The 27,927-nt window shown below is 37.9% G+C and overlaps 1 protein-coding gene across 22 annotated transcripts; it reads left to right on the top strand.

The window, feature by feature from the left end:
• LOC148877868 (protein GID8 homolog) lies at positions 1–27,579 on the top strand. 22 transcript variants are annotated; one of them, XR_016099401.1, is made up of 9 exons: positions 19–339; positions 842–865; positions 979–1,138; positions 1,240–1,346; positions 23,426–23,557; positions 23,746–23,902; positions 26,545–26,699; positions 27,118–27,241; positions 27,340–27,579. XR_016099401.1 is itself a non-coding variant. In XM_088945659.1 (9 exons), exons 3-8 carry the CDS (start codon positions 863–865, stop codon positions 26,664–26,666), a joined length of 681 nt encoding a protein of 226 aa, XP_088801785.1. In that variant the 5' UTR covers positions 187–339; positions 637–675; positions 842–862; the 3' UTR covers positions 26,667–26,699; positions 27,340–27,579. The 22 variants fall into 22 exon arrangements, 18 of the variants coding, with proteins under 18 accessions (XP_088801770.1, XP_088801713.1, XP_088801772.1 ...); XM_088945659.1 differs by lacking the exon at positions 27,118–27,241 and adding an exon at positions 637–675 and having other exon boundaries at positions 187–339; XM_088945597.1 differs by lacking the exon at positions 27,118–27,241 and adding an exon at positions 637–675 and having other exon boundaries at positions 188–339; positions 805–865.
• Positions 27,580–27,927: the final 348 nt, after the last annotated feature.

Here is a 27,927-nt window from a genome sequence, read left to right on the forward strand (position 1 = left end):
ATTTCTCTAATATGTCCAAACAATATCAATACTTTCAATAATTTCATAATCAACTCTCCTACCAAAAAATCATAACAGGGCTTGGATGAAGTGATGTATTTCCTATTGCTAGAATTATGTATATTGCAGCTTTTTTTAGTTTAAAGTTCTAAACTTATATATCGTATCTACGAGCTTTTAAGAAATTGGAAATTTGAAATAAACGAGAAAGTATTTAGCTCTAATGTACATTTAGAGATCTGCATCGTTCTTTTACAATTTTACGTAGGGAGGAAAAAAAATCGCCGGAAACGAACATTCAGATATCACCGTAGACTCGTCCGATATCCGAATTGAGAGGTAAGTTATGCCAATTTCGCCGCTACATACTCAGATACTCTCCTACCCAATATATATTTCCTATGTATTCGCTCTTCTAAGAAAGAAATTCATTCTCGTGTATCGTATCTTATTTCTTCTTCGTCATTAGTTGAAGCATATTCAGCTTCAACATCTTGCAACGTTATTGTTGCAGTCTTTTTGCCAATTGAAGTCCCCGGGAGCTATTCTTCTCCAGTCATGTAATCTAGGGTTTCTTATAAAGCATAGCGTTTTCTTCTCGGGATCCAATACTATTTTGTCACCTTTTTTCTTCAGGGGTGGGTCGGTTGGGTTATTTGGTACCGAAAGTAGGAGGTAGGTGCAAAAATCTAGTATCTCATTCAACTGCATTTTAAGATTCTTCCGTCGAACGGAGTGTTTTATTGGATTGCATAGCGAGATTCTAGAATTACTTATTCTCCATTTTGACCGGTTTGAATGAAGCGTACTGATGTCATTGTTCTGGATTGTCATGGGTCAGCTTGCAGCAGCGGACGAAGAAATGGTAATTGGTCCATCACCTTCTTTTAATGTGGGTTATGGTTATATGCTGTTCACTTGTACAGAGAAGTTTGTTAAGCATATGTAATATAAGTTAGAAATGCATTTATTATGCAGTCCACATCAAAGAAAGTGATTACGAGGGAAGAGTGGGAGAAAAAGCTCAATGATGTAAAGGTTAAGAAAGAAGATATGAATAAGCTGGTGATGAACTTTCTTGTTACAGAAGGTTATGTTGAAGCTGCAGAGAAATTCAGAATGGAGTCAGGCACTGAACGTATCCTTACTTTCTGGTCTTTGTTTATTACAATCTTGTTTAGTACTATTTAAAGTTGTTTACTTCATTTACGATTATATGCTATCCTTATGAGTAAACAGCAGACATAGATTTGGCAACCATAACAGATCGAATGGCAGTAAAAAAGGCAGTGCAGTGTGGGAATGTAGAGGATGCAATTGATAAAGTTAATGACTTAAATCCTGAGGTAGGATGCCCCATCTATCGCTCTATGTTCATATTCAGGAGAATTTACACCTAGTTTTCACATCATGATCATCTATTAAAGAACTTGGAACTCTGGGAGGTTGACTTAGTCAGGTCTTCTGATAGCTTCCATGCATCTGAGAATTAGGAAATCTGAGCTTTGTTGTGTGAATTCTATTTTCTTGATTTCTGACAACACATATTCATAAAGAAAGAAAGCCTATGCATAATGGCAAAACTGAACCAAAACCAATAAAAAGAGATAGAAGGCACAAAGTTTCTATATATATATATATATATATATAGTTCCTTAGATTGTTCTGGTGTTTGTGGTAGTGGGTTTATATGGGTGTTATGATAAATGTGGTTAAATGTCAAGAAAAAAAGATATAATATGGGAAAAAAGTTCAGAGAATGTTTGTTCTGTTGCTATGGTGTTCGCTTAACAATTCATATGAAGAATAAGCTTATATGGAGGAGTTTTAACTGACATATATGTTTACCTTGGGAGGTTGGATTTTTTAACATATCATTTAATGGTTTTTATCTGGATGGTTAAATTGGAATCATAGATTTCTATCGCAGGGGCGGATACCACAGTGGGTAGAAACTAGAAGATACTGGTTTTAAGCATTTATTTTGGAGGGTCTGTCATGACTTGTAGTTGATAATTAGCTAGATAGATTTTTCTTCTGGTGCCATTTTGATTGTAATTTTTTAACAATCAAGTCTCACATGTCACTTCTGTCTGTAGCGTCTTAATAAGCTGATATTATGATTTTATTAAACTAATTCTAGACTTCTAGTATCCATCTGGTTTGTCTGAGGATTACTTGCAGTTTGCATGTTCAACTACATATATCTTTCGATTATATGCCCTTCAAGATCTAGATTATCATAAACAAAAATATCGATGACTCCAAACCCTGCATTCTTTACAGTTTGTCCTAATAGCAAACAACCAAATGTCCATGAAATATCCAAAAGAAAAAGAAAAGAAAAATGAAAATATCTGTTGTTTTATTTTCCATTACACAAGAGGACTAAAACTCAAACTTGTAGCTTTTTTTTTTGTTTTTTGATAAGTACTCAATTTATTGTCTTATTTGAACTTTGGCTTTTGCTATGTTCTACCAAATCTTAGTAAACCTAAGCAAGGACCCCTAAAGAACCTTATACTCTATAAGAAGCTGTTGGATAATTTGTTGAAGATGCTCCAAAAAGTACCCAATCTGCTAAAACATCTACTCAAGTTTGAAGATATAAACTTGCTAGATGATTTCAGCCCTGTCAAAAACTTTTATTTGCTCAAAGGAGAAGACAATATTAGGTTTTGGATGCTCCAAAAAGTACTCAATCTGCTACAGAAAGATGCTCAAGTTTGAAAATATAAACTTTCTAGACAATTTCAACCGTGTCAAAAACTTTTATTTGCTCAGAAGAGAAGACAATATGAGTCTTGTCATTCAACTATTGCAACTATAGTCTCAATGATGTAATGTACTCATGGTTTTTGGGATTATATTTGTTATGTTGAAAGGTTGTAAAGGTCTATGGTGGCATCCAAATATGGGAGCAATCTGACATTGTTTCACATGAAAGGATGATAACTATTGAAACAGAAAAATTCGGATTTCAACATAAACTTGAATAAACATACTTGAATCAAATCAGGCCTTTAGAGATGTTCAACTCTTGGTTAAGAAATTCCTTGCTGTTGATAAGCTACTAATCAGGGGAATGAGGATAGAAAACAGCAACTGTGTGTTATGTCAAGAAACTGCTTATATCACAATTACCTCTTCCTCCATTGAAAAATATCAACATCCATCTGGGCTGTAGATCTCAATACTTTTGGAGCCTGCTTCTGTCACCTGGAGACCTTAGAAGCCCTTTTAAAATGGCTGGTGTGTGGGTGGTCTTAGTGCCAGGGGTTGTATCATTTGGGAACTACTTTCACCAGATGTTCTTTGGATGATTTTGGGTAAAAGGACCACCTGCTTTTTTGAACATAAGAGCTGCAGTATTGATGAGCTTAGAAGGAAATTAGATGCATCCTTCATTCTTGGTTACACAGATCTAGAAGATTCAGGGGTGTCTCTCACAACTTATACTGTGAAAATCTTTTTACCCATGCATTGTTATACTTTGAATTTTGTACATTCCCCCATTGTACAGCCCCTCAGTATACATGGGCTTCATCTTTTGAGTTCTAATACAAACTTCTGTATTAATTTCCTCAAAAAGAACCACTCTAAGGCATGAGAATCACTCACCATAAGCATAACCAGTGTTTTAAAACGCGGAGGCATGACGCAAGGCGTTCCACTACCTAGAGGCGTGAGGCATGCATGAGGCGCAAGAGGCATACGCCTCTAGCACGCCTCCTGAGAAAAGCGCAAGAGGAGGCGTACGCCTCTTGCACCTGAGGTGTACGCCTCAGAGGTGTCAGCGCCTCTGGCATACGCCTCAGGGTGTTTTACGCCTCCCACGCCTTTTAAAACACTGAGCATAACATGTAGATGAATCACTTAAATATCATTTGAATATCTCCTCATGTATTTTTGCACTTTACACATATGTAGACACTATGGGGGTGGCTAGCAGGGCTGTACATGGATCGGTTCGGTTTGGTTTCATTTATTTATGCCAACTGAACCGCTATTACCGGTTTGACTATTGAACCAACCGAAACCGATCGAAAAAGAGATAAAACCGATTGAAATTTTGTTTTACACATTGGTCGGTATAAATGGTTAACTGAATAAAGGAGATGGATGTGTGTATATTCCCAAGAAATTGTTTTGACCATTTGTAATGATGATGGTACAGTACTGTGGGTACGACTTTCAATTGAAAAGTTATTGACTAAAAGTTGATGGGAGATGTAAGACGTGTTAGTTGAGGTGACAATAAGTGGGGAAGAGAAGAGGTGTCAGACGTGAGAAAGAATACTGGTCATGGGAAAAGTTAAATTTTTTTGGGATATCTACCACAAACCCCACATTTGGCATCCCATGTTTTTCTTATGTAATATTATCAGTCGGTTCTCGGTTTACATAGATATATATTCACAGCCGAACCAATTTGTCGTTTTTTAGTATTTACTAAACCGAAACCAACGAGCTCTTTTTTAAAACTGATTATTTCGGGTTGAGTTGGTTCAGTTTGGTCAGTTCATAAAATTACATGAACAGCCCTAGCGGCTAGTCCTACCAGAACCAGGAAAAACAAAAATTATAGAATTGCCACTATCATAGGAAAACTCAATAACTCCTAACTGACTTTGAAATTTTAAACACAAACTACTAGGCTAGTTCCTACAAAAAACATGTAAGATGATCAAAATAGCCTATATATAATAGTCATGCATGACCTATCTTTCGCTTTTATTATTCTTCAATGTAAATATGCCCTCTGTCTCGTTACTTTTATTAATATCTGCGGAGCAAGAGCCTCAGTTGCGAGATTGGATCAGTTCCTATTTCGTCCGTGATGTAAAGGTTCATAATCCTTAGTCTGCAAGGAGCTCGGAGCCGGAGTCAGATTTGGAGACAGAAAGTTCCTGGTCAGACGTGTCTTCTACACCGTCAGTTCTGCCGGTCAGAAATAGGAAATTCAAACTATTGAGAGATTGTTGTGATCTACCGGTTGTTACCCCTCCTCCTCGTGGAGCCCGTTGCATCAGGGGAAGGGGTAGAAGAGGTAGAGGAAGAAATATCTTGGGCTGTTAATTGAGTGTTTGTATGCTCTTTCTTTATTCGGAGGTCTATTAGGCTGGGAGTTTTTAGTCTAGGCTGAGGATTTTGGTTTCAGATCTCCTCGTTGGTGCTTATCGTGTTGTTTTGTGGCCCTTGAGCTCTGGGCTCAGGTTGTAGCTGGTTCGTTTTGGGCTTCTTTGGGGTTTTGTTTTTTGTAAACCTCATGTATATTTTTCTTTCTTTTTGAATAAATTTTACCTTACCATTTTCCAAAAAAAATTTTTTTGCGTTCCTTATGCTATGAATGTAACATAATGGTTAAAACAATTAAAGGTAAGTGAGCAATTGACTTAATCACAAGGTGCCATTTCTTGGTGTAGTGATAAAAACTTGGACTGAAAAGCATGAGAAGACAGGTTTGAGTTCGAAGGTGGCCACTTTCTACAAAAATGCTGGAGGTTAGAACTATAACCAGCTTTGGTAAATAGCCCTTTTGACTTGATCATAGTTGGATGGTAAACCAGGCAAGAAGAATGGAGAAATTTAGTGACTTCATCATTGACAGTGCCATTAGAGGATTGTGATTCCTGGATTCTTCTACAAGGGTTCCATATTGTGTCAAATACTTCAAATTTTAGTGCAAATTCTGTATCCAAAACTGTATCCAGGATTCCAGATGTGTCTTTGCTGTATCTGGGCAACATAGCTGGCCTCATCTTCGACTACTAGAGCCACTGTTTCCTCGTTGTGGTTCTATCACCGATTCACCATCCCACTGAATGCCATTAATCTCTAGTTCGATTGAAGGTCAGGGGATAAGAGGAATGTAAACTGATTCAAATTGGTGTAAAAGCTGTGTTGATTGGCTTTGGGGGTGGGGGGGTAGTGGTCCCTATCATTTTCCATTTACAGTGTATATCATAGACTTCTGTTCTGTCTGGATGCTTCATCATTAGGGAGGCGAGATCGCTGGCCTATAGAATGAAAACCTTATTTGGATGGGTTAGAAGACCAGCAAATTCTCTTTCACTTGAAGGAGCTAATATGGTTGAATTTTAATGGGATGTGTTCTACCTGGGTGTAGACTTAAAGTTTCATGTTTATTAGAGGGTGGGCCTTTGTAGTTCAGCCCTTCCTCCTTTGTAGGAGTGTTCTTTATTGCACTTTTATTTTTTCTACTTTTTGTCAATTAGCATTCATTTTTAGTATTACTAAAGGGTTTCTACGCTTTACTGTTCACAAGGAAAAACTAAAATAAAAATACAAGTAACTGAAGTCTAACAAGAACTTCAACAAAAGGAGTTTATTGGAGGGTTTTGTTTAAAGTCTAACAAGAACTTCAACACTTTTTGGTTACATACTTTGGGTGCAGCTTGGTATTGAATGAATATTTTTACCTTGTTGCTTATAAAAAAAGTGTCATGGGAAAAGGGACATTTCAGTGGAAATAATTCAGTCTTAATGGAAGCTTAGAACCATGATAGGGCTAGCCTAAATGGTAGGTCCATCTATTGTAATATATTATGAGCTCATTCTACAACAAGCTGTTCTTTTCTCTTTAATTTTTTGATGGTGGTTGTGGTAGGGAGTTGGTGGTGGTGTAGTGCCATCTCACTCTAGGATGGGCAAAATTTAATGCTTCTTTGTTCCCCCTTGGGGCTTGAGTGGAAGCTTTTATATGGTTGGTGGCATTGAGCAAGAACTTGACCTTGGGAAAACTCTAAAATTTGAACTCTGAATTCTACATTAGGTGTATGATGTGCAAGAAAATAGAGAAATCTAGCAAATATTTATTTATTTATTTTTCAATGTTCAGAGAATATAACTGAGCATCATCCTGGAAAAGGAAGAGATTGAATTGGGGTCGAATTGAAGGTGAAACCATGATGATGTAATATATATTGTATATAATTATATAATATATACATAATGATATTAATTATATAATATATTCAAAATATATAATTATATTCTGCTATAACATGTATTTTTATTTTAGTTTCAATTTTTATATTAAAAATTAAGATTTAAGGTCAATATAAGGCATTTTTTGGCAAAAATAGTGGGGAAAACACATAGATCAAAGTTACCCAAAATAAAAAAAGAACACTCGAATCAGACAACCAAGTGCAAAGTTATGGCCTCTGAAAGTTTAAAAAATTTCACAAGAATGGCCGATTTTGTAAAATTGGGATCGGTTCATTGATTTTCTTGTTGGATTGGTTGGGTCAACATGGTCAGTTTTAACATATTCCGGTTTTGGGGGTATGACCAAACTGGACAGGAGCCCATGTCATGGTTCAATTGGTCCGATCGGCCTATTTGCTCCAGTTTTCTAAACATTGTTAGTTTTTTTTTAATGTTGTGTGGCTGAAGAGGTTTATGGCTTTTTCTTCATTTTTAGGGTGAATTGAAGGATATAGAATTATAGATGTTCCTAAGGTTCTGCTTCTTTGTATTGCAAATCTAAACTTGATATAAATTTTGCATCCGATTCAGTTTTGCATTCGTTTGTTTGTAATTATGGTCTGATATAAAATTTTTACACTTTGTCTCATTTGCAGTTTGCATTCATTGGTAGTGCAAATTTTGCATCTCAAAAACTTGTACAAAATTTGCACCACCTTCTTCCTACCTTAATTTCTCTAATATAAGTTAGGACTATATTATCTTGCTTCCTTTCTCACTCCCAAACAAGTAATCCTCCTCTTACCTCCATTCTCTTTCATATAAGGTGAGAACCACATCATTCTACTTTCTATTTTAATTCTCACAAACAAATAAAATGAAGTTAAATCTGAAGCAAAAGTAAACCAGAATTTGCACTTGCACTGCAATGTTTGCCATGCAAATTTCATTTGAATTGGTGCAAATGTATGAGAATGTAAATGGGCTGAGATGCTGAGTGCAAGTCACAGTTTGCTTTTGTTTTAGGTTTTACTTTGTTTTGTTTGTTTGAGAGGAGTAAAATGATGTGGTCTCCACTTTATATGAGAGTAAATGATGGTAACATTGTTTGGGAGGAGTAAAATGATGTGGTCCCAACTTTATATGAGAGAGAGAAGGTAGGATGAAGGTGGTGCGAATTTTGCATCTGTTTTTGGGATGCAAAATTTGGACTGCCAATAAATGCAATTGGGACTGCTAAAATAACCTTATTTTGGGTGTACATGGGCGGCAGCTGGCAGGGTAGTTAAGTAATTCTATCTCAGAACAAGGACACTCCAGTCCACTGTTTTTCATAAAGGACATACTTGTATTATATCCATTATTTAAAGTTAATATTAAAACTGGGATGACTTCTAAGAGAAGATTAAAAAATTCTAATCTTTCTCAAAATAGGTTTTCTCCTCTCTCTTTTCAGCACTGTTTCTTGATGTTTAGTGCCTTGGTAATACCATATTTTACATGGTATTAGAGCAGGAGACGTGAAAGAGATTTGTTAGGGCTTCTTTTCATAGTTGATCTACTTTGGGTTTCCTTTTAGAGGACTGATACTCACTGCTACAGGGGATCAGACCAGATTTAGAAAGCTTTCTTGGTGATTAGTGATGGTTTTAACCATCACTGCTGCTGTGATATGTGAATGGTGAAGTATGTATCCCTCTAGTGGGTTGAAACCAAGAGGGAATGTTGTGGAGTGATGTTTTTATTGGAGTAGTGACTGATGCTGTGATGATTTGGAAAGGTGATTAATGCTGTGAAGTGTTTAATAGTGATGTGACAGGTGAGTTGTGAGCTGTGAGAGTGACCAGGTTGGTAAAATCTAGTGGTGCTCCCATCCTTTTTAGAAAAGTGGGATAGAATGGAGGTAAAATCAGGTGTTATGGCCCCCACAACCTTTATGTTACTGAAACACAGCTGCAGCAGTCCTAAGTTCGAATATGTTCAAGAGAAGAAAAGAGGAAGAGGAGAAGAAGGAATGAGAAAAAGAGAGCAGAATAAATTGGTTCTGCTGCCCCCTTATTGGCTTTTATATTACTTGAGAAAAAAATAAGATACAATGACAAAAAATACCCGTCGGCTGTGACAGAGAGAAAAAAACAAGTACAACAGTCTGAAACAAAACAAATAAGGTATCCCTAGAACAAATAGAACCAACTAGATATCCCTAACTACATCTCTACACTTCCCCTCAAGTTGGGAATAGATATTGAGCATTCCCAACTTGTGTAAACCTGTTTCCAGCTTGACTTTGGGGATGGCCTTGGTGAAGATATCAGCCAGCTGCATATCAGAGGCAATATATGGCAAGCACACTTCTTGGGAGGCTACTCTCTCCCTAATAAAGTGTTAATCCACCTCAATGTGTTTTGTCTTGTCATGCTGTATTGGGCTATGGGCAATATTAATAGCAGTTTGATTGTCACAATACAACATTAAGGGCTTCTCATGCTCAATTCCAAGTTCAAGTAAGGATCTCAGCCATAGAATTTCTGTCCCTCCATGAGCCCCATAGATCTGCATTCTGCTTCAGCACTTGAACGAGCTACTACATTGTGTTTCTTACTTTGCCATGAAACCAGATTTCCTCCAACAAAGGCATAGTACCCAGAGGTAGATCTCCTATCATCTACACATCCAACCCAATCTGCATTAGTGTACACCTCAATCTTCATATGACCACTATTCTTGAAGAGTATTCCATGACTTGGACACCTCTTGAGATATGCTAGGATCCTCAACAACCAACAAATGAGTGGTTCTTGGAGAGTGCATGTACTAACTAACAACACTGACAACATAAGAAATGTCAGGCCGAGTTAGACAAAGATACAGAAGTTTCCCAACCAGCCGTTGATACATGGTCTTGTCATCAAGAGGTTCACATTCTTTTGCACTTATCTTATGATGCAATTCAATGGGAGTATCTGTAGGTTTAACTCCCAATTTTCCTGTTTCCTCCAAAAGGTCAAGGACATATTTCCTCTGAGAAATTAAAATACCATGTTTAGATCTAGCCACCTCAATTCTCAGAAAATATCAGAGATGACCCACATCTTTCACCTCAAACTCTTTGTGAAGTAATTGCTTGAGGGAATTAATCTCATGAACATCATTGCTTGTTACCACAATATCATCTACATATACAACAAGTGTTAGAGAGGAGCCACTCCTCTTGATGAAAAGTGTGTGGTCTGAGTAAGCCTATATATACCCAAATTTCTCCATAGCAAGACTAAACCTGTCAAACCAAGCCCTTGGAGATTGTTTTAAACAATACAATGCCTTCTTGAGTCTGCAAACTTTCTTGCCTGCATCTATATCATAGAAACTAGGGGGAAACTCCATATACACTAGAGGTGTAAATCGGGCCGTGCCGCCTGCGGCCTGGCACGATTTTGAGCCGGCCTAGCCCGATGGTCCATGGGTCGTATTGTGGCCCGGCATGATTGTATGGGCCAATGGGCCGTGCTGAGCTTGGGGTTTCAGGTCAGCGGCCCAGCCTGGCTCGCGGCTCAACCCATATACATTTTATATAGCATATAATATATTAATAAAATAAACAATTCTTTTTTTCAATTTTATTATACTTATTTATTTAATTATTGTATATATAAGCAATTGTATACATCAAAATTCATATAAAATTAAAAATTAAAGTTTTTTTTTCAATTTTTTAAATAAATAACTTTGGCCCGGTATATAGCCCGGCCTGGCCCAAGGCTCAGCTGACGGACCAGCCCGACATGGGCCCATACGGGCTTGGGCCATGAGCTGTGTTGGCCTACCCCCCAAAATATCCTAGGGTAGGGAGGCATGACCTGGGACGGCCTGCGGTCCGGCATGGCCCGTGTGCACAACCCATTTTACACCTCTAATATACAATTCCTCTTGTAAATCACCGTTGAGGAAAGCATTCTTGACATCCATTTGGAACATGGGCCATGAAAAGTTTGCAACTAGTGATAACAGAACACAAATGTTATTCATCTTAGCAACCTGTGCAAAGGTCTCAAAATAATCAATGCCGTAGGTTTGTGTGTACCCCTTTGCAACAAGATTGGCTTTATATCTTTCAACAGATCCATCTGCATTATGCTTCATAGTGAACACCCATCTACACCCAGCTAGTTTCTTTCCCTTAGGTTGATCCACCAACTCCCATGTCTCATTTTTAATGAGTGCATTATTTCTTCCTTCATTGCATCTTTCTACTTAGGCACAAAGAGAGCTTCCTGCATGGTTTTAGGAATGGATATTAGCAAAAATGGATGCCAAATAGGATTTATAGGATGGGGAAAGGTGGGCATATAAGAGAAACTAAGATATGCAATGAGCAATGGATGTGGTACATCTCTGTTTTCCCTTATGGACGGCAATGGGAAGGTCAAGATCATTAGTAGAAGGCAATGACTTTGTGGTGGTAGTCTCAGGAGTGGAAGGTGAAGCGCTAGTATCTGGATCGGGTGCTGCAAAGGAAATTGGAACTGGCTTGGGCTGATCAAAAGCACCAAGATCAACTCGCCTCTACCTCCTATGGAAAACCTTCAACTCCTTACATTTCTGACAATGATTCTCCCGACATAATTCCTTTTCAAGAAGAGGAATAGGAAGGGGAACTTTCAGGAATAGACACAACACCCTCTCTTCTCTCTCCCCTTGAGATGAAACTCTTGGATAAAAAGGAACATCCTCAAAAAAGGTAACATCCATAGACAAATCGAGAACCAAAAATTGGGTCATAACACCAATATCTCTTTTGATTTTGTGCATAATCGAGAAAAATGCATTTGGAAGCTTTTGGATCAAATTTAGAACGATTAGGCCCCAAAATCTGAACAAAACATGTGCACCCAAAGACTTTAAGAGGGATAGTAAACAAGTCTTTCTCAGGATACAATAAAGTAAAGGGAGCTTTCATATCCAGGACACGAGAGGGAACTCGGTTAATGAGATACATAGCCACATGAATGGCATTCCCCCCACAAACGTATAGGGACATTTGAATTAAGCATAATGCTTCTTGCAACTTCAAGGATGTGCCTATTCTTTCTCTCAACTATGCCATTTTGCTGAGGGGTATAAGGACGTGCTTTGATGAATAACCCCATATTCAAGGAAGTACGAGTTCAATGGTTTAGTGAAGTACTCCTTGGTATTATTAGATATGAAAGTTTTGATCCTCACCCCAAATTGAGTGAGAACCATTTGGTGGAAGGCAAGGGTCAAAGTAGGGACCTCATCACGGGAACGCATGAGATACACCCAAGAGAAACTAGAATAATTATCAACAAATAACAAGAAATACTTGTATCCCCCCATAGTAGTGACAAAGGAGCTATAGATCACATCTCAAGCATTTCATTCACTTTTTCTCACGTAACTCCTTTGTCTTCTTGTTGAGAAAGTTTAGGTAAGGGTGTTTTTAGTCTTTTCCTCTTCTCTTTGTACTCTCGTTGTATTTGGGCGCCCAAGTAGGGGCCTCCTTGTAATTTCTTGTTTCAAAATATAAAGTGCCTTTTGAGGGTGTAAACAGTAACAAAAAACACACCACTTGACACATTCTTCTTTTCTTTTTCTTTCTTTCTTTCTCATACAAGCCCTAGATTTACAACACTAGTTTAACAACTTGGTGGTATTAGAGCGGGTAAAGGCACTTGAGAGTACCTTTCCTGCTGACTCTCTTCCACGAGATGAACGACTGACGTCAGATCACTGCCGGATGACGTCATCAGTCCGTACAAGTGTTAGTGACAGTACATGGATCCTACATGGTTTGATTTGCCCTGATTTTAGAAGATTTTTGATATGACTCTTGTTTCTATTCGAAGCTTTTGTGATTTTTAGTGGGTTTTTCAAGTAGGAAATTGCAGAAATTCTAGATCTGATATTGAGCCTTATACACTATGTTTAATCAGTTTTGCTGCAAAACCTAGACCATTCAGGTCGTTTTTCACTTTGGGAGCAATGGGAAGTGGTTCCGTACTTTTCTAATCCCTCGACAGTTTTTGGGAGATTTTCTTCTTCCTTTGTTTTGTCGCCAACCTAGTTTTCTGGTCTTTTTTTTTGTCTCTTAACCGTGTGATGACCTAGTTTCTTGGGTCCTTAGTTGTGGTTAAGTATTGGGGGCCCCTTTTGGTTGACGTGAAAGTGTTTTGAGAGAATATAGAATCATCTAAGGATGTATAGATGGTTTCTAGTGTGCGCCCAGGAAGTGTAGACATTTCTAGTGGTATAGTAACTATTGTTAAAATTGATGGAACCAATTTTTTAGAGTGGTCTCAATCTTCTAAACTTACCATCACTAGGAGAGGTAAACTAGGAATCATCACAGGAAAGGAAGTGAAGCCAAACCTGGAAGATTCGAAATATGCAAAGTGGGAATAGGACAACTCCCTTGTAATGTCATGGTTGATTTGCTCAATGCAACCCCATATTTCCCAAAACTATTGAAGGAAGGTTAGGATCCATCATATGGATGGCCGAACCATGCAAGATGGTTGGCGAAATTTCAAAAATTTCTTTAACCTTTCGGGAATCGAATTCCTTGATTTTCGAAAAATTGCATTTTTCTAGGATCGATCTTGCACTGAAACCGGATCAGATTTGAAATTGAACAAGAGGGAGATGTATACCTGATATGGATTCCACAAGTGTATCTCCCAAGGTGGTAGTTCACGCCCAAATCAATCCCTAAAATCCGCTTCCACTAAAGATGGCACAGTTTGAAGTGAAGTTGGTTCAGCAACGTAGTTTTCAGCAAAACTGCAACCCAACACTTTGGATCGAACAAGGGAGGTGAGCATGATTTTTCTTTGTATTTTTCTTGCAAAAATTAGAGAAAGAACTGATCAAGATCAGTCCCAAAAAGGTGAGGTCGAACTAGAGTTTCTTGGGCGACAACAGGAGAAGAGAGAATGCTGAATTGCAGAGTCACAATGAGCAGTTCGATCTCTATCATAATCGAATTAGGAGGTTTATCCAAATCTTTATTTGGATCTGGACTCTATCATTAGATAGGTCTTATCCTCTTAAGAGAATGGGTACTCCATACCCATATCCAAACCCACATTCGCCCATGTGACATTTTGATTAATCATATTAATCATGGGCTTTAGGCCCATTAGCTAAGTGGCTCATGACCCAAGAGTGTTGTTGGCTTATTTAGGTTAGATTTGTATGACGTGGGACCCCACAATGACCTCACAAAAGCCCACATGGGTTCGACCTAGCCTCTGTGAAAAGGGCTGGCCAAATTCACTGCCAAACGTAGTGAACCCCTGAGCTCATCACTATGGGCTCAGATGGGCCCAACATTTATAGTTAAATGATCATTGAATCCATCCATCCTATGAAGACCCAAGGATAATGGACTTAAATAAGACATAACCCATCAGGTATTTAGCCCTTAATGGTCTTTTACACTTAATCTCTCAGTCCACGATGATCAAACACTGCCCGACAGGAAAGGACCACTCCCCTGACTTTAAGGTGCAGTGTCACAATCTCTGCTCGGATGGATCCTAGGAATTAAAACCTTTTGCAAACACTTTTCTTAAAACATAATATATATATCATATAAATATATTTTGCAAAACCAAATCTCAAATACGGTTGAAATCCACTGCTGCAGTTTAGGTTTCCATCAGAGAGAGTGCAATCTTGATCATTCACTTTATCCGACAAAGGGACTGATCCTATCACTATGATCACCCACTTAAGTGAATTCTCAGACTGCCCCAACATACCCAAGTTTTGACCCACAAAGGATTTCACTAATTGGCATATCAAAGATAGCCCAATCCGACACCCAGTGTAGTACCATAATCAAGTCTAGGCGTTATGTGTAACTTTTCAGTTTTGCCCATCAGTCTTCAAGGTTCAGGGCATAACTAGAAAATGGTCTAAGTTCAGTATTTCAAACAAACACACACTACATGTGCTTCAGGTCTAACCCTGGCAGTTGAGACAAGCTGCTCTAGCTTCTTTGGCAGCACATCAGTGTCAACCTTGGCAGGATAAACTCCCCAAGTCTATCCAATGGCTGAGAATATTCTAAACTAACACAAGTCTCATAAGTGTCCAGTTTAAGGGGTAATTTCACAGAAACATACCAAAGTCAACATGAAACAATAATGTACTTTTATTTATTTACAATAAATGTATCTGTACATCAATCTGATTGGAGCTAAGGGTATACACTGTCTAACAACTACATGTTTCTTCCAACGGCCAAAGATATTTGGGATAGAGTTGTTGCCACCTATTCCCAAGTTAACAATATTGCTAGAGTGTACCAACTTCGGAGGGAAGCTTGCAGTATGCGCCAGGGGGAGAGATCTATTTCTATGTATTTCTCTTCTCTACAGTCTATCTGGGAAGAAATGGATCACTTGAAGGCTCTTGTATGGAAGGACCCTGAAGATGGTGAGCAATATTGAAAGTACATAGATGAGAATGGAGTCTTTGATTTCTTAGCTAGCTTGAATATGGGGTTTCATTTTACTAGGCAACATATTCTTAGTGCCGGCATTGTCACTCTTGCCTCCGTGTACTCCCTTGTACAAGGGGAAGAGAGTAGGACAGCCATGATGCAACCTCCTATGATTGATCACTCTGCCTTTATGTTATATCGATCCAAGCAAAATACTAGTAAGCACCATGTTATTGAGAAGGCTGAGGATGTGGTTTGCGATTATCGCAAAAAGCCAAGACATACTAAGGAAAGGTGTTGGAAGCTCAGTCTTCATTTAAAACCAGAAAAATACAAAACCAGGAAGAAGGGATATGCTCACTTGGCTATAGTTGGTAATGATGCTCAACCATCTGATATCCCTGACTCCTCTGGTGTAATGGACAAACTTAGGAATATGCTATTGCAACTGGAAAAGGGTGGTGCATCCTCCTCATATGGTTCTGGACCTAGTAATCCATCTAGTTCATACGCTAATACATGTACTACACTTGCTTGTTCCACATCTTCTAGTCCATGCCTCCATGGATTGTAGACTCTGGGGCCAGTACCCATATGACTGGTATGCCTTCACATTTTATCTCATATAAGTAAACTCCAGGGAAGGGCAAGATTACTGTTGCTGATGGATTTTAGACCCCTATTTTGGGTCAGGGTGAAGCCAAACCCACTCATAACCTTTCTCTTGAATATGTTCTTCATGTGCCCTAGTTACATAAAAGTTTGTTGTTTGTTAGTTCTCTTAGAAAATCCCATAATTGCTCAGTGACATTTTTTTCCTACCCATTGTGTTTTTAGGACTTGAGCATGGGGAAGATGATTGGAAGTGGGCGTGAAGTTGATGGAGTCTACCTTTTTGATGGACCTTCAGAGTATGGATTATCGGGCCAGACTAAGTCTTGTTCAAATGAGAAAATGAGTCTTTTGAAATTATAGCATTGTCGTCTTGGTCATGTCTTTCAATTCTGTAAAACTTTTGTTTCCAAACTTATTAGATTCAGTGTTAAAGTTGAACCTTGAATGTAAAGTTTTCCATCTATCAAAACAATGTAGAACCACATATTCAGCAATTTGTAAAAGAAGTAATGTTGCTTTTCATTTGATCCATACTGATGTTTGGGGCCCATATGCTATCCCTTGCATGGGTGGGTATAAGTACTTCATCCTCTTCATTGATGACTACAGTCGGTATACATGGCTCTACTTGATGAAAAGTCGAGATGAAATTCTTATGATGGTTCAAAATTTCATGAATATGGTAGAGACACAGTTTGAGGAAAAAGTTAGATAATAAGATCTGACAATGCCAATTAATACTTTGAACATCATTTGCATAGATTTCTTGAAGATTGGGGCATTATTCACCAAAGTTAATGTAGTCATACTCCACAACAAATTGGGGTAGCCAAAAGGAAGAATAGGCATGTGGATGAAGTTGTTCGAGGTTTACTATTTCAGACTCATGTTTCCACTCGTTTCTGGGTTGATGCTGTTGAGACATTTGTGTATCTCATCAATAGACTTCCTTCAAGGATCCTTAATCTTCAGTCTCCTCATCAACTTCTCTTTCTTGATGAACCTCCTTTTAATCTCCCCAAATCTTTGGTTGTGTTGGTTTTGTTAATGATATGAGTCCTTCTTGGTATAAGTTTGATCGTAAGTTAAATGTGTTTTCCTTGATTACTCTCCTGTCTAAAAAGGCTATAGATGCTTTGATGCTCTCTTTGGAAAGAGATATGTCTCTAAGGATGTTACCTTTTTGGAGTCATCTTTTTTTTTTTCACTCATCCCATCATTCTCTTCAGGGGGAGAATGCAAGTGAAGATTGGACTCCCTTTTGCCTTCCTGTCCTTGTCTCTTTTGTTCCTCATTGTCCTCCCTCTCTTCCTTGTAACGATGGTATTCCTTCTCCTCCTCCTCCTCCTCCTGTGTATCAGCCTCGGCTTTGGCAGTAGTTTTTTATCAGGTGCAGTAAAAGGGTGACTCCTGAAGTAGAATGCCCTTACAATTTGATCTTCTGGACTTAGGTAATCTTGAACCTCTTGATAATTCTATTACTCATCCTAACCTTAATTTTCTTATTGCCATTTGAAAAGGGAAGAGGACCTATAGCAAGTATCTTATTACTAACTATGTGTCTTATGATGCTCTTTCACCTTCTTATTGTGCCTATATTTCTGCCATATCTTATGTTTCTATCCCTAGTAGTGTTACGGAGGCAATGCAGTCCCCTCACTGGAAGGAAGCTATGAATCAAGAGATGGAGGACCTTATAAAGAACCAAATTTGGGAGGTTGTTCCTTGTCCTAAGGATAAAATTCCTGTTGGGTGTAAGTGAGTCTACACTGTTAAGCACAAGGCATATGGCTCAATTGAGAGGTACAAAGCTTGGCTTGTAGCTAAAGGATATACACAAATTTATGGCATTGATTATCTGAAAACCTTTGCTCTAGTTGCTAAAATGAACTCTAATCGTGTGATCATGTCTCTTGCTGCCCATTAATCTTGGCCTTTACATCAAATGGATGTATAGAATGCCTTCCTTAATGTGAACTTACAAGAGGAAGTGTATATGGATTTATGACTTGGTAAGTTTTCCTAATAGTGAAGGAAAAGTTTGCCGCTTGAAGAAGTCCTTGTATGGGCTCAAGCAATCTTCTAGAGCTTGGTTTGACAAGTTTAGAAATGCTATCTTAATGATTGGGTTTTCTCAATCTTAGGCAGATCGCACTTTATTCATTAGAAGAATTGATGGAAGTAACAATGTTGATAGCATATGTTGATGACGCTGTTGTGATAGGCGATGATATCACAGATATCTCCTAGTTAAAGTCCTTCCTTGCTTTCGAATTTGAGATTAAGGACCTTGGTGATCTCCAATACTATCTTGGCATTGAAGTTGCAAGATCAGAAGGGAGTTTTTCTGTCACAAAGGAAATATGTACTCAACTTGCTTCATGAAGTTGGGAAATTAAGGTGTAAACCTATAGAAACTCCAATTTATCCCAACCACAAGTTGAGTGCTACTAAAGGAAAAGCTCTTCCAGATAGAGGGGTATATTAGAGATTGGTGGGCCGCCTTTTGTATCTTTGTTTGACCAGACCTGACATATCCTATTGCTATCAGAGTGGTTAGGCAATATATGCATGAATCTAGGACCTCTCATATGAAGACAGTTAATAGAATTTTAGCCTATTTGAAAGGATGCCCTGGTAAAGGGATGTATTCCAATCATAACCATCTAAAGGTTGAGGCTTACACAAATGCTGAATTGCTGATTGGGCAAAGTCCATTGATGATAAAAGATCTACATCTGGTTATTGTGCATTAGTCGGAGGCAATGTGGTTTCATGGAGAAGTAAGAAACATTCTGTGGTTACTCGTTCTAGTGCTGAGGCAGAATACCGGGCAATGGTTTATGGAGTGTCTGAACTAATCTGGTTGAAAACCTTATTGACTGAGATGGGCATCCAAGCGGGTATCCTAATGAGACTATATTGTGACAATCAAGTAGCCATAAATATTGCCCACAATCCTGTTCAACATGATCGTAAAAACATATTGAGGTGGATAAACACTTTATTAGAGAAAAAATTGTAGTGGAGAGATTTGCTTTCCTTTCGTAAGGTTGGAAGACCAACTAGCCAATTGCCTCACTAAAGGTGTTCACCACCCAAAGTTTGCTAAGAACATTACCAAACTGGGCATGATTGACATATATGCATAGCTTGAGGGGGAGTGTTGAGAAAGTTTAGGCAAGGGTGTTTTTAGTCTTTTCCTCTTCTCTTTGTATTTGGGCGCCCAAGTAGGGACCTCCTGGTAATTTTTTTGTTTCAAAATATAAAATGCCTTTTGAGGGTGTGAACAGTAACAGAAAATACACCACTCGACACATTCTTCTTCTTCTTCTTCTTCTTCTTCTTCTATCTCTCTCTCTTTCTCTCTCTTTCTTATACAAATCCTAGATTTACAACACTAGTTTCACAACTCTTTTCATGCCCAATATGTTACTCTTGCTAATGGATATAAATTTACAGTATTTGCCATAGGACAGGTGAACCCAACAACCCAACTTTCATTATCATCTATTCTTTATGTTCCTTAGTTCCCTTTCAGTCTTATGCCAACGAGTAAGCTTACAAAGTCACTAAATTGTTCTATTACCTTTCTTCCTTATTGTGTTTTTCAAGACTTAAAGACAAAGATGCAAATTGGTGGAGGAGTTGGATCTGGCGGCCTTTACCATTTACAAGGTGGCTTAGGACATGCTGCGCTTGAGTCTTCTACTTCTGATGTGTCTCCTTTTCAACATCATTGCTGGCTGTGTCATCATTTAGTGCAAAGTCTTCTTGTCATGGTTCTTTCACTTCCATCCAACACTAATTTTGAGTGAGATGCATGTTAGCTTAGCAAGCATCATTGAGCCATTTTTCCTCCTCGTGCTATAAGTTGTGTGTCAAAGCCTTTTCAGTTCATTTGGATATTTGGGGTCCTTGTCTTGTAGTGTCCTTATTTGGAGTTAAAATATTTTGTTACTTTTGTTGGTGATTTTTAAAAGAGAGGTCCGAATTGTTCTCTGTATTCAAATCTTTCTTTATGGAAATAAAAATCTGGTTTGATTCCACTGTTTGTGTTATTCAATTTGAGATTTGAGAATGCCAAAGAGTACATGTCTTTAGCACTTACTGAATTTTATAATGAGCATGGAATTCTACGTCTTGTGTTGATACACCACAATAGAATGGTGTAGATGAATGCAAAAAAATTATCTACAAGAAGTTACACTGGTCCTCCTTATTTAGATGCATGTGCAAAAAATTTATTGGACTGATGTTCTTTCTGTTTGTTATCTTATTAACAGAATGTTTGATCAGTTCTTCATAATAAGATACCTCATTATGTATTATCTCTTGATGCTCCTTTGTTTCCTTTACCACTATGCATTTTTGGGTGTATCTACTTTGCTCATTTTTTGATCATCTATGTAACAAACTTGAGCCCCGTGCAGTGAAGTGTGTATTCTTGGGATTTTCAAAACTTTGAAAGGGTACGAATGTTATAGTCCTTCCTCCATCATCACTTTGTTAGTGTTGATGTTACCTTTCTCGAGTCCACTCTAGATTTTTTAGTGATCCCCCTCCTTTTCCTTCGAGTGATGCTCTTCCTCTTCCTATCTCCTTTTTGGACTTTTCTCCACAACCCACTAGTACTATTCTACCTAGGCCACCTATTCAACGGGTGTATCTACAGTCAGCTCCAGCTTCAACATCATTTGCCTTGCCGTCTGTAGGTCCCATTGACCCTTCTACAACAACTTATTACTCCAGTTTTGCAGCCTCCTTTAGACCTTGACCTACCCATTGCCCTTTGCAAAGGTAAGCGCTCATGTACTTCTCATCTTATTAGTCACTTTGTCTTTTATCAGTCATTATCACTTTCTGCCTTTGCTTTTGTTACTTCCCTTTCTGCAATCTCCTAAATCCCTCCCTACAAGAAGTCTTGTTTGATCTTGAGTGGGGGACAACTATGGAAGAAGAAATGTTGGCACTTTATCAAAGTGACACATGGGATTTAGTTCCTCTTCCTTCTAGTAAGCAACCTACTAGATATAGATGGGTGTATGCTGTGATGTTTAACTTTGATGGTATGGTGGGTAGACTTAAAGCTTGTTTGGTTGCAAAAGGGTTTACTTAGACTTATGGTGTAGATTTTGGTGAGACATTTTTCTCTGGTAGAGATTACCTCTATCCCTGTTGTTATCTCCTTAGCCACAACTATTCATTGGCCCTTGTCTCTATTAGATGTTAAGAATGAATTCCTGTATGGTGACCTTATGGAAGAAGTGTGCATGGAGCGGCCACCTGGGTTTGTTGCTCAGGGGGAGTATAAGGGTATGGTTTGTAGATTAAAGAAGGCATTGTATGGTCTGGAACAATCACCACGTGCTTGGTTTGGCAAGTTAAGTGAAGTGGCTGGTTGTGGAATTTGGCTTACATAGATGTCAGTTTAACTGTTTTGTGTTCAACAGGACTTCTAATGAGGGTATCATTATTCTTGTTGTCTATGTAGATTATATTGTCATCAAACGGAGTGATTAACAAGGCATCAATGAATTGAAGCACTTTTTACAAGAGAGATTTCATGCTAAAGATTTTGGCAACATAAGTGTATGTTTGATCTACTTGAGGAGATAGGTATGATGGGGTGTAAACCAGTTGTTACACCCATGGATCCCACTATTAAATTTATTTTAGGTCATGGGTAGTTAGTAGATGATCCTGGGCAATACATGAGACTTGTAGGGAAGCTGAATTACTTGACTACCACCCATCTAGATTTCTGTTTTACTGTGGGGTTTGTGAGTTAATTTGTGAGATCTCGACATGTTCCACATCTTGAAGTTGTGTACAGAATCATAAAGTATCATAAGGGATCACCAGGTATGGGGATTATTTATAGGGATTATGGCCATTTGATTATGTCTAGGTTCGTAGATGTTGATTGAGTTGGATTACCAATAGATAGGAGGTCAATTACAAGGTATTGTATACTTGGAAGAGCAAGAAACAGAATATTGTGGCTAAATCAAGTGCAAAAGCTGAGTATAGAGCCATGAGTCATGCAACAGGAGAGTTAGTGTGGCTTAAGAACCTTCTTCAAGAAATTGGAATTCCAGTGAAGACTCCTATGCACTTACATTGCGATAATTAGGCTGCCATTTATATTGCATCAAATCCTATTTTCCATGAGAAAACGAAACATATCGAGGTAGACTGCCACTTTGTTAGAAGATTCAGAGTAGTGATATTGACATACCATTTGTGAAGACAGGAGACCAGTTAGCTGATTTATGGACCATGTCCCTTCGTCATCTTTGTATTGACTTTATCACTAAGAAGCTGGGTCTATATGATATTATACACACCTGCTCGAGGGGGGAGTGTTGAGAGAATATTACTTTGGGTGTACATGTGCAGCATGGTAGTTAAATAATTCTGTCTTAGAATAAGGACACTCAAATCCATTGTTTTTTTGTAAAGAAGGGCATACTTGTAATTCTATCCATTATCTAAAGTTAATATAAAGCTGGACCGACTGCTAAGAGAAGATTAAGAAATTCTAATCTCTCTCAAAACAGTTCGGTGGTTCTCTCCTCTCCTCTCTTCTCTCTTCTCTTCTATTCTCTTTCTCTTCTCTCTCTCTTTCTTTCTTTCTCTTTTCAGCACTGTTTCTTTCTGTTTAGTGCCTCTGTAATGCCAATTTTACAGGGACAAAAAGTTCAAAATTTTCACGAGGTAGTGGTGCAAATCATAGTTACATATAAATGCATACAAATTTGAACCAGGTTCAAATTTTGCATCTGGTTTGGATTTATGCTGCAAACAAACAGAGGCTAATGAAAACTTTTGTGAATGGATTTAAATTCCTTCTGAATCAAGGGGCTAAGTTTTGTAGAGAGTGGCTAATTTATGGTATATGGAAAGAGTGAAATGGCAAAATTGTTGAAGATACTTTAAGATCTCTCCCAAGAATACATAAAGAATATAAGAACATGGGAAGGATAGAATTTGATGGAAATTGTGAATAAGAGTGCAAGTTGGGTACTCAATTTGAAGAATACACACTGCATTTGGCCTGAGCTTTTGGGCCAAGCTCATTCAAATATTAACAAATTGCCAACCCAGGCCTACCTATGTCAAGTATATCATGTTCTCTTTACCTCTACATCTTTCTATACTTAAGAGATAAAAAATTGGAACTTAAAGTAATAAGCCTGTATGCCTTTATTGAACATAATTAGTGTAGTTGAGATATTATCATGTAGCTTGCTTTTTGGGGAAAAAAAACTAATCTTTTAACATGAAGGGGCCAATAACTTTTGTTTTTGGATATTATCACTCTGATATTGTTGTTATTCATACTACTATTTTTGTAACTTGATTTGATGATTCTGCATACAGATACTGGATACAAATCCCCAATTATTTTTCCATTTGCAACAGCAAAGGCTGATTGAACTTATTCGCAATGGAAAAGTAGAAGAAGCTTTGGAATTTGCTCAGGAGGAGCTGGCACCAAGGGGTGAAGAAAATGTAATTCTCAGATCTCTTATGGCATATGCTATTGATATTGACATGAAAGATTTTCCTAATCTCTCTTCATAATAAATGAACGTTAATTGTTCAAAGAACTTGGATTCATGGATCTGATGTTCTTTTTACTTAACGTTTAGTATACCTTTTATGCACTGGACTTTTAAACACATTAGAGTTATCTGCAGCAAAGCTTCTTAGAAGAGTTGGAGAGGACAGTTGCCTTATTGGCATTTGAAGATGTCTCCAATTGTCCAGTTGGAGAGCTTCTGGACATATCACAGCGTCTGAAGACAGCTAGTGAGGTCAATGCAGCCATTCTCACTAGCCAGAGTCATGAAAAAGGTTATAAAAGTCTTTTTTCCTGATTTTTTTTTTATTTCCTTTTACTTTTATTCTTGTTCATATATATCTATATATAAATTTGTAATCATTTTCGTTTTGTTTCTTTTTCTTCCAATTGTTTAGCGGAAATGACATCTCTTGCCATCACCTTCTCACCTTTAAAATTTTATATTATTTGAATATTTCTATCAGAAATAAACAATAATAATAAAAAGTTCACTATTATGAAAAAGTAAGAATGTCCCTGCATTAGAAAATGATCCAACAACAGGGTACAGAACACAGTATATATTACATCCATACTTTGCAACTAGTACAATGTAAGACAATGTGAATAGCTTAGCCCCTGTATCCCTGGGCCTGAGGCCCCACAACTAATTCAGACCTCCCTACCCCTCCTCCAGAAATGAGTCAGCTAGGATATTTGCAAATCTAGAGATTTACCTGAATAATCTGTTGAAACTACATTCTGAAACCTCCCTCTAATGAGAAACCTGAAGGACTAGTGGCCATCTGAAGGTGCTGACAACCATCCAATCATCATTTGGAAGTTTTCTATAATCAATCAACACCATCCTGAGGACAATTCTAGATTGCGCCAGGTCTCTATATTTTGGGCCTTGAAAGCTAAATTCTAAACAGGCTTGTTCTGTATATACATGCACACATGTTATTGTGGGCTTAGTGTTTTTTTCCTTGATTCATGACTTTCCACGCTAGTATATATTTACCTGAAATACTTTAATATAAACTACACTGAATAGTTCTATATATGATAAATGACCAGCCACCTGTCTCTGTTTGTTTTTAGAACCCAAACTAATCATCACTTTTACAGCATTGACCTGAAAGATCCTACTCCAGCAGCATTTCCTCTTCTGGATTTGGATGAAACTTGCTATCTTTTCCACCTTTCTGCCTTAAAACCATCACCATCCTATCTTATGAGCAGATTTGCGTTCTGTGGATCAAAAAAATTGAAACCTATCGGGGTGTATCAGCCGATATGTATCGTATCGGCAACCCTCGATATGCCCCTACAGTGGGTGTTTTAGGGTCTGTCCTGGTTCGGGGTAGATGGGCCTTAAACCGACCCCCCTGCGAACCAGTTCGAAAAAAAAAAGACCTAAAAAATATATAAGTGCAGCTCGATACAGGTCGATGCGTGGCATGTGCCGGTTGGGGTGTATTGGCCTGTTATCCATATTTAAAACCTTGGTTCTGCTATAGATATACTCTAAAGGTGACTAGAAGTCTAGAATGTTCCACATATGAACCCTTTAAGACCCCATGCCCAAGTTGTAATGTTTCTTCTCAACTTCAGTAGCCTACCAACATCTCCATGCTATGTCGTCACCTGTTACCATTGTTTTGAAAAAAAAAAAACATGAAAGAAATGTTTCTAGATGAGGTGGTTTATAGCCCTAATCCTCTTTGTTTAATGTAGAATTCTGGGTGCATCTTTTTTACTCTCTTTCAACCAAAGAATTATTGTGGTCTTGTTCTGTAAAATGACAGCTTTATATGTCAAACTGCAATTATATCCTTGATCAATGTTGAGTCAGTAGAACAATAAAAAGAAAAAGAGGTTAATATGCCTTTTAGGGAATTTAGTTATGAAGATGCCATTACACATGCAATCTAATATGTCCAACACTTGTGCAATATTCCTTTACCATGTGATCGTCATCACCAACATCATCTAAGCTTTGTCCCCACTATATGGGGTCAGCTACATAAATCCTGTTTTGCTATTTCGATCTGTTTAGTGCCATGCCCATTGTTAAAATATAAGTGCTTAATCATTTCTTACTACTTCAACCTATGTCCTTTTTTGGTCTGCCCCTGGCCTTTCTGGCCCCTTCAACTTGCAATAGATGGCTTCTTACTGTTGCGGTTGATGGTCTTCTATGCACATGATGAAACCATCCTACTCTGCTTTCTCTCATTTTATCACCTGTTAGAGCTACTCCTTGGTTTCTTTGAATGACTTCATTTCTGATCTGATCCTTTCTAGTTTTTCCACTCGTCCATCTCAATATACTCTTTTCTGCGAGACTCATTTTGGACAATGTTGTTTCTTGACTGCCTAACACTCACTCCATAAAGCATTGCTGGCCTTACAACTGTTTCTTTTAACCTAGGTGGTATTCTCCTATCACTTTTACCCATCTTGTTTCTTTGCCATGTGATCTCAATACGGAATAAGGAATAGCTTAAAAGAAGATATACCTTCTATTATTTAAGTGATTGTGTTTCCTTTTTCTGATTCTCTCTTTTTAGCAGAGTTATGCTTGTATTGGTCAGTATCCTTTCACCAAGGAGATGCTGAAAAACACAGGGTTGTGTAAGGGTGTGCTTTTTGTTGCTTCATCATGCAAAAGAATTCCTACCTATGTCTCTTTCTGTTGGAAATCTTAAGTTAATTCAGCACATCATTTCCATATTGAGATACACCCAATGCATATGACTGGTGACATTTTCTCTTACTGATTCTAACTTCAAGGCTGTACAGTTGCTAAGATTATTACTGTACTTGTTCCAGTTGTAAAGTCATCCTGATTGATCTTCATTTTATTATTTTCTGGTAATCTCTAAAAGGTCTATACTTACATTGGTATTAATGCTATATCAAACAACAGACCCGAAGCTTCCAAGCTTGTTAAAGATGCTCATCTGGGCACAGAACCAGCTTGATGAGAAGGCCATTTATCCACGGATAAACAATTTATCCACTGCTGCGCTTGAGGATCCTGCTATTTAAGGGACATATAAGCTCCTTGTGTGAAGGACCCAGGTTAGCATCTTGCACTGCAAATTGACCAAGCAGATTAAGGAGTAATATTGATACTTTTTCATATAAATGTCTTGGTTTGTTCCTGGATTTTTTTGGTACCATTGAGGTAGTATGATTCCCTTCTGAAGCAGTTCTCTGGCCTTTGGTGTTGTGTTGTATAAATTCTTGCTTTTCAAAATCGTTCTTCATCATTTATATCCTGAAGGCTTGTTTTGGTTTTTCATGTAAAATTTGACTGGACTTTATGTTGGGTTTCCCTTGTTGTATTACTTGAAAAAGCTGTAATACACACATCTTTCAACACCGGTATTATCATCGTGATTAGTCATTCATTTACGAAGGTTTATAGTGTAAAAATACTTGTTTATTATTGTTTTGTTTTGTTTTTGTTTTTGTTTTCTTTTGCGCGTGTGTGTAGAGAAAGAGATATCAGAACTCTTTAGTGGGGGAAAGCTATTCTATTTTGTGATTTTTTCATCAAATTCCACATTAATCCCGGTAATCAACTTGGTCTGATGCAAGTACCTACATTCCAATATCAAGTATGTACGACAAGGGCAAATTCTTTTTTTATCTAGGTGAAACGATTCTAAATGTTCTTACCATTTTCATGCACTAAATGAATGTGATCTTTCTGTAGGGATGCTCTATCCCGCAGTTTTCGTACTGCATCGAGCTTCTCAGCATCGATTTCTGAGAAGGCTGAACGAGTATCGTCTTAGATGGTCAGTGGAAGTCTTTATTTCCATAGAATCGCTTTGGTTAGGGCTCCGATAATGTAAAGTAATTGACAGTTTGAAAGATACATGCTTCTTTGATGGTTAGGTGCATCGAAACCGTCAGAAATATATAAATGATAAAGGAAGATTCTTTACTTTAATAGGACTCTCAAAATGTGTGCCTGCTTGATATTTCATATTTTCTGCTTATGCATCGATCAAGGTGGTTATTTGTGATGCAGTTCCAATTTCTGACTTGTCAAAGAACATCTATGGGGCCTGTGTAATAGCAATTGAAAGGAAAGAACAAAGCAACCAAAACATTCTTTTAATTTGTGAGCACAGTAAGTTTGATATATCCCCAACATCACAATCTTACCCACTTCCCTGAACAGAAGCCAGAGGCCCAGAAGATAAAACTTCTCACATCATTGGGCCCTTACATTCCAGTTTCTCCAACAGGAAGGGGAAGATGCCCTTGTGAGGTGGAATAGCTTCATAAATAGAGT

This window comes from Nelumbo lutea, chromosome 1 (genome assembly GCF_056320005.1).
Source record: "Nelumbo lutea isolate HS-2025 chromosome 1, American lotus-T2T, whole genome shotgun sequence".
Taxonomy (NCBI): Eukaryota; Viridiplantae; Streptophyta; class Magnoliopsida; order Proteales; family Nelumbonaceae; genus Nelumbo; species Nelumbo lutea.

Excerpts from the sequence above, each read along its gene's own strand:
- LOC148877868 (XM_088945547.1), top strand. The coding sequence starts at position 812 with ATGTCATTGTTCTGGATTGTCATGGGTCAGCTTGCAGCAGCGGACGAA. Across the intron at positions 1,139-1,239 it reads AATGGAGTCAGGCACTGAAC|CAGACATAGATTTGGCAACC; the intron begins GTATCCTTACTT and ends ATGAGTAAACAG. Across the intron at positions 23,903-26,544 it reads TAGCCAGAGTCATGAAAAAG|ACCCGAAGCTTCCAAGCTTG; the intron begins GTTATAAAAGTC and ends ATCAAACAACAG.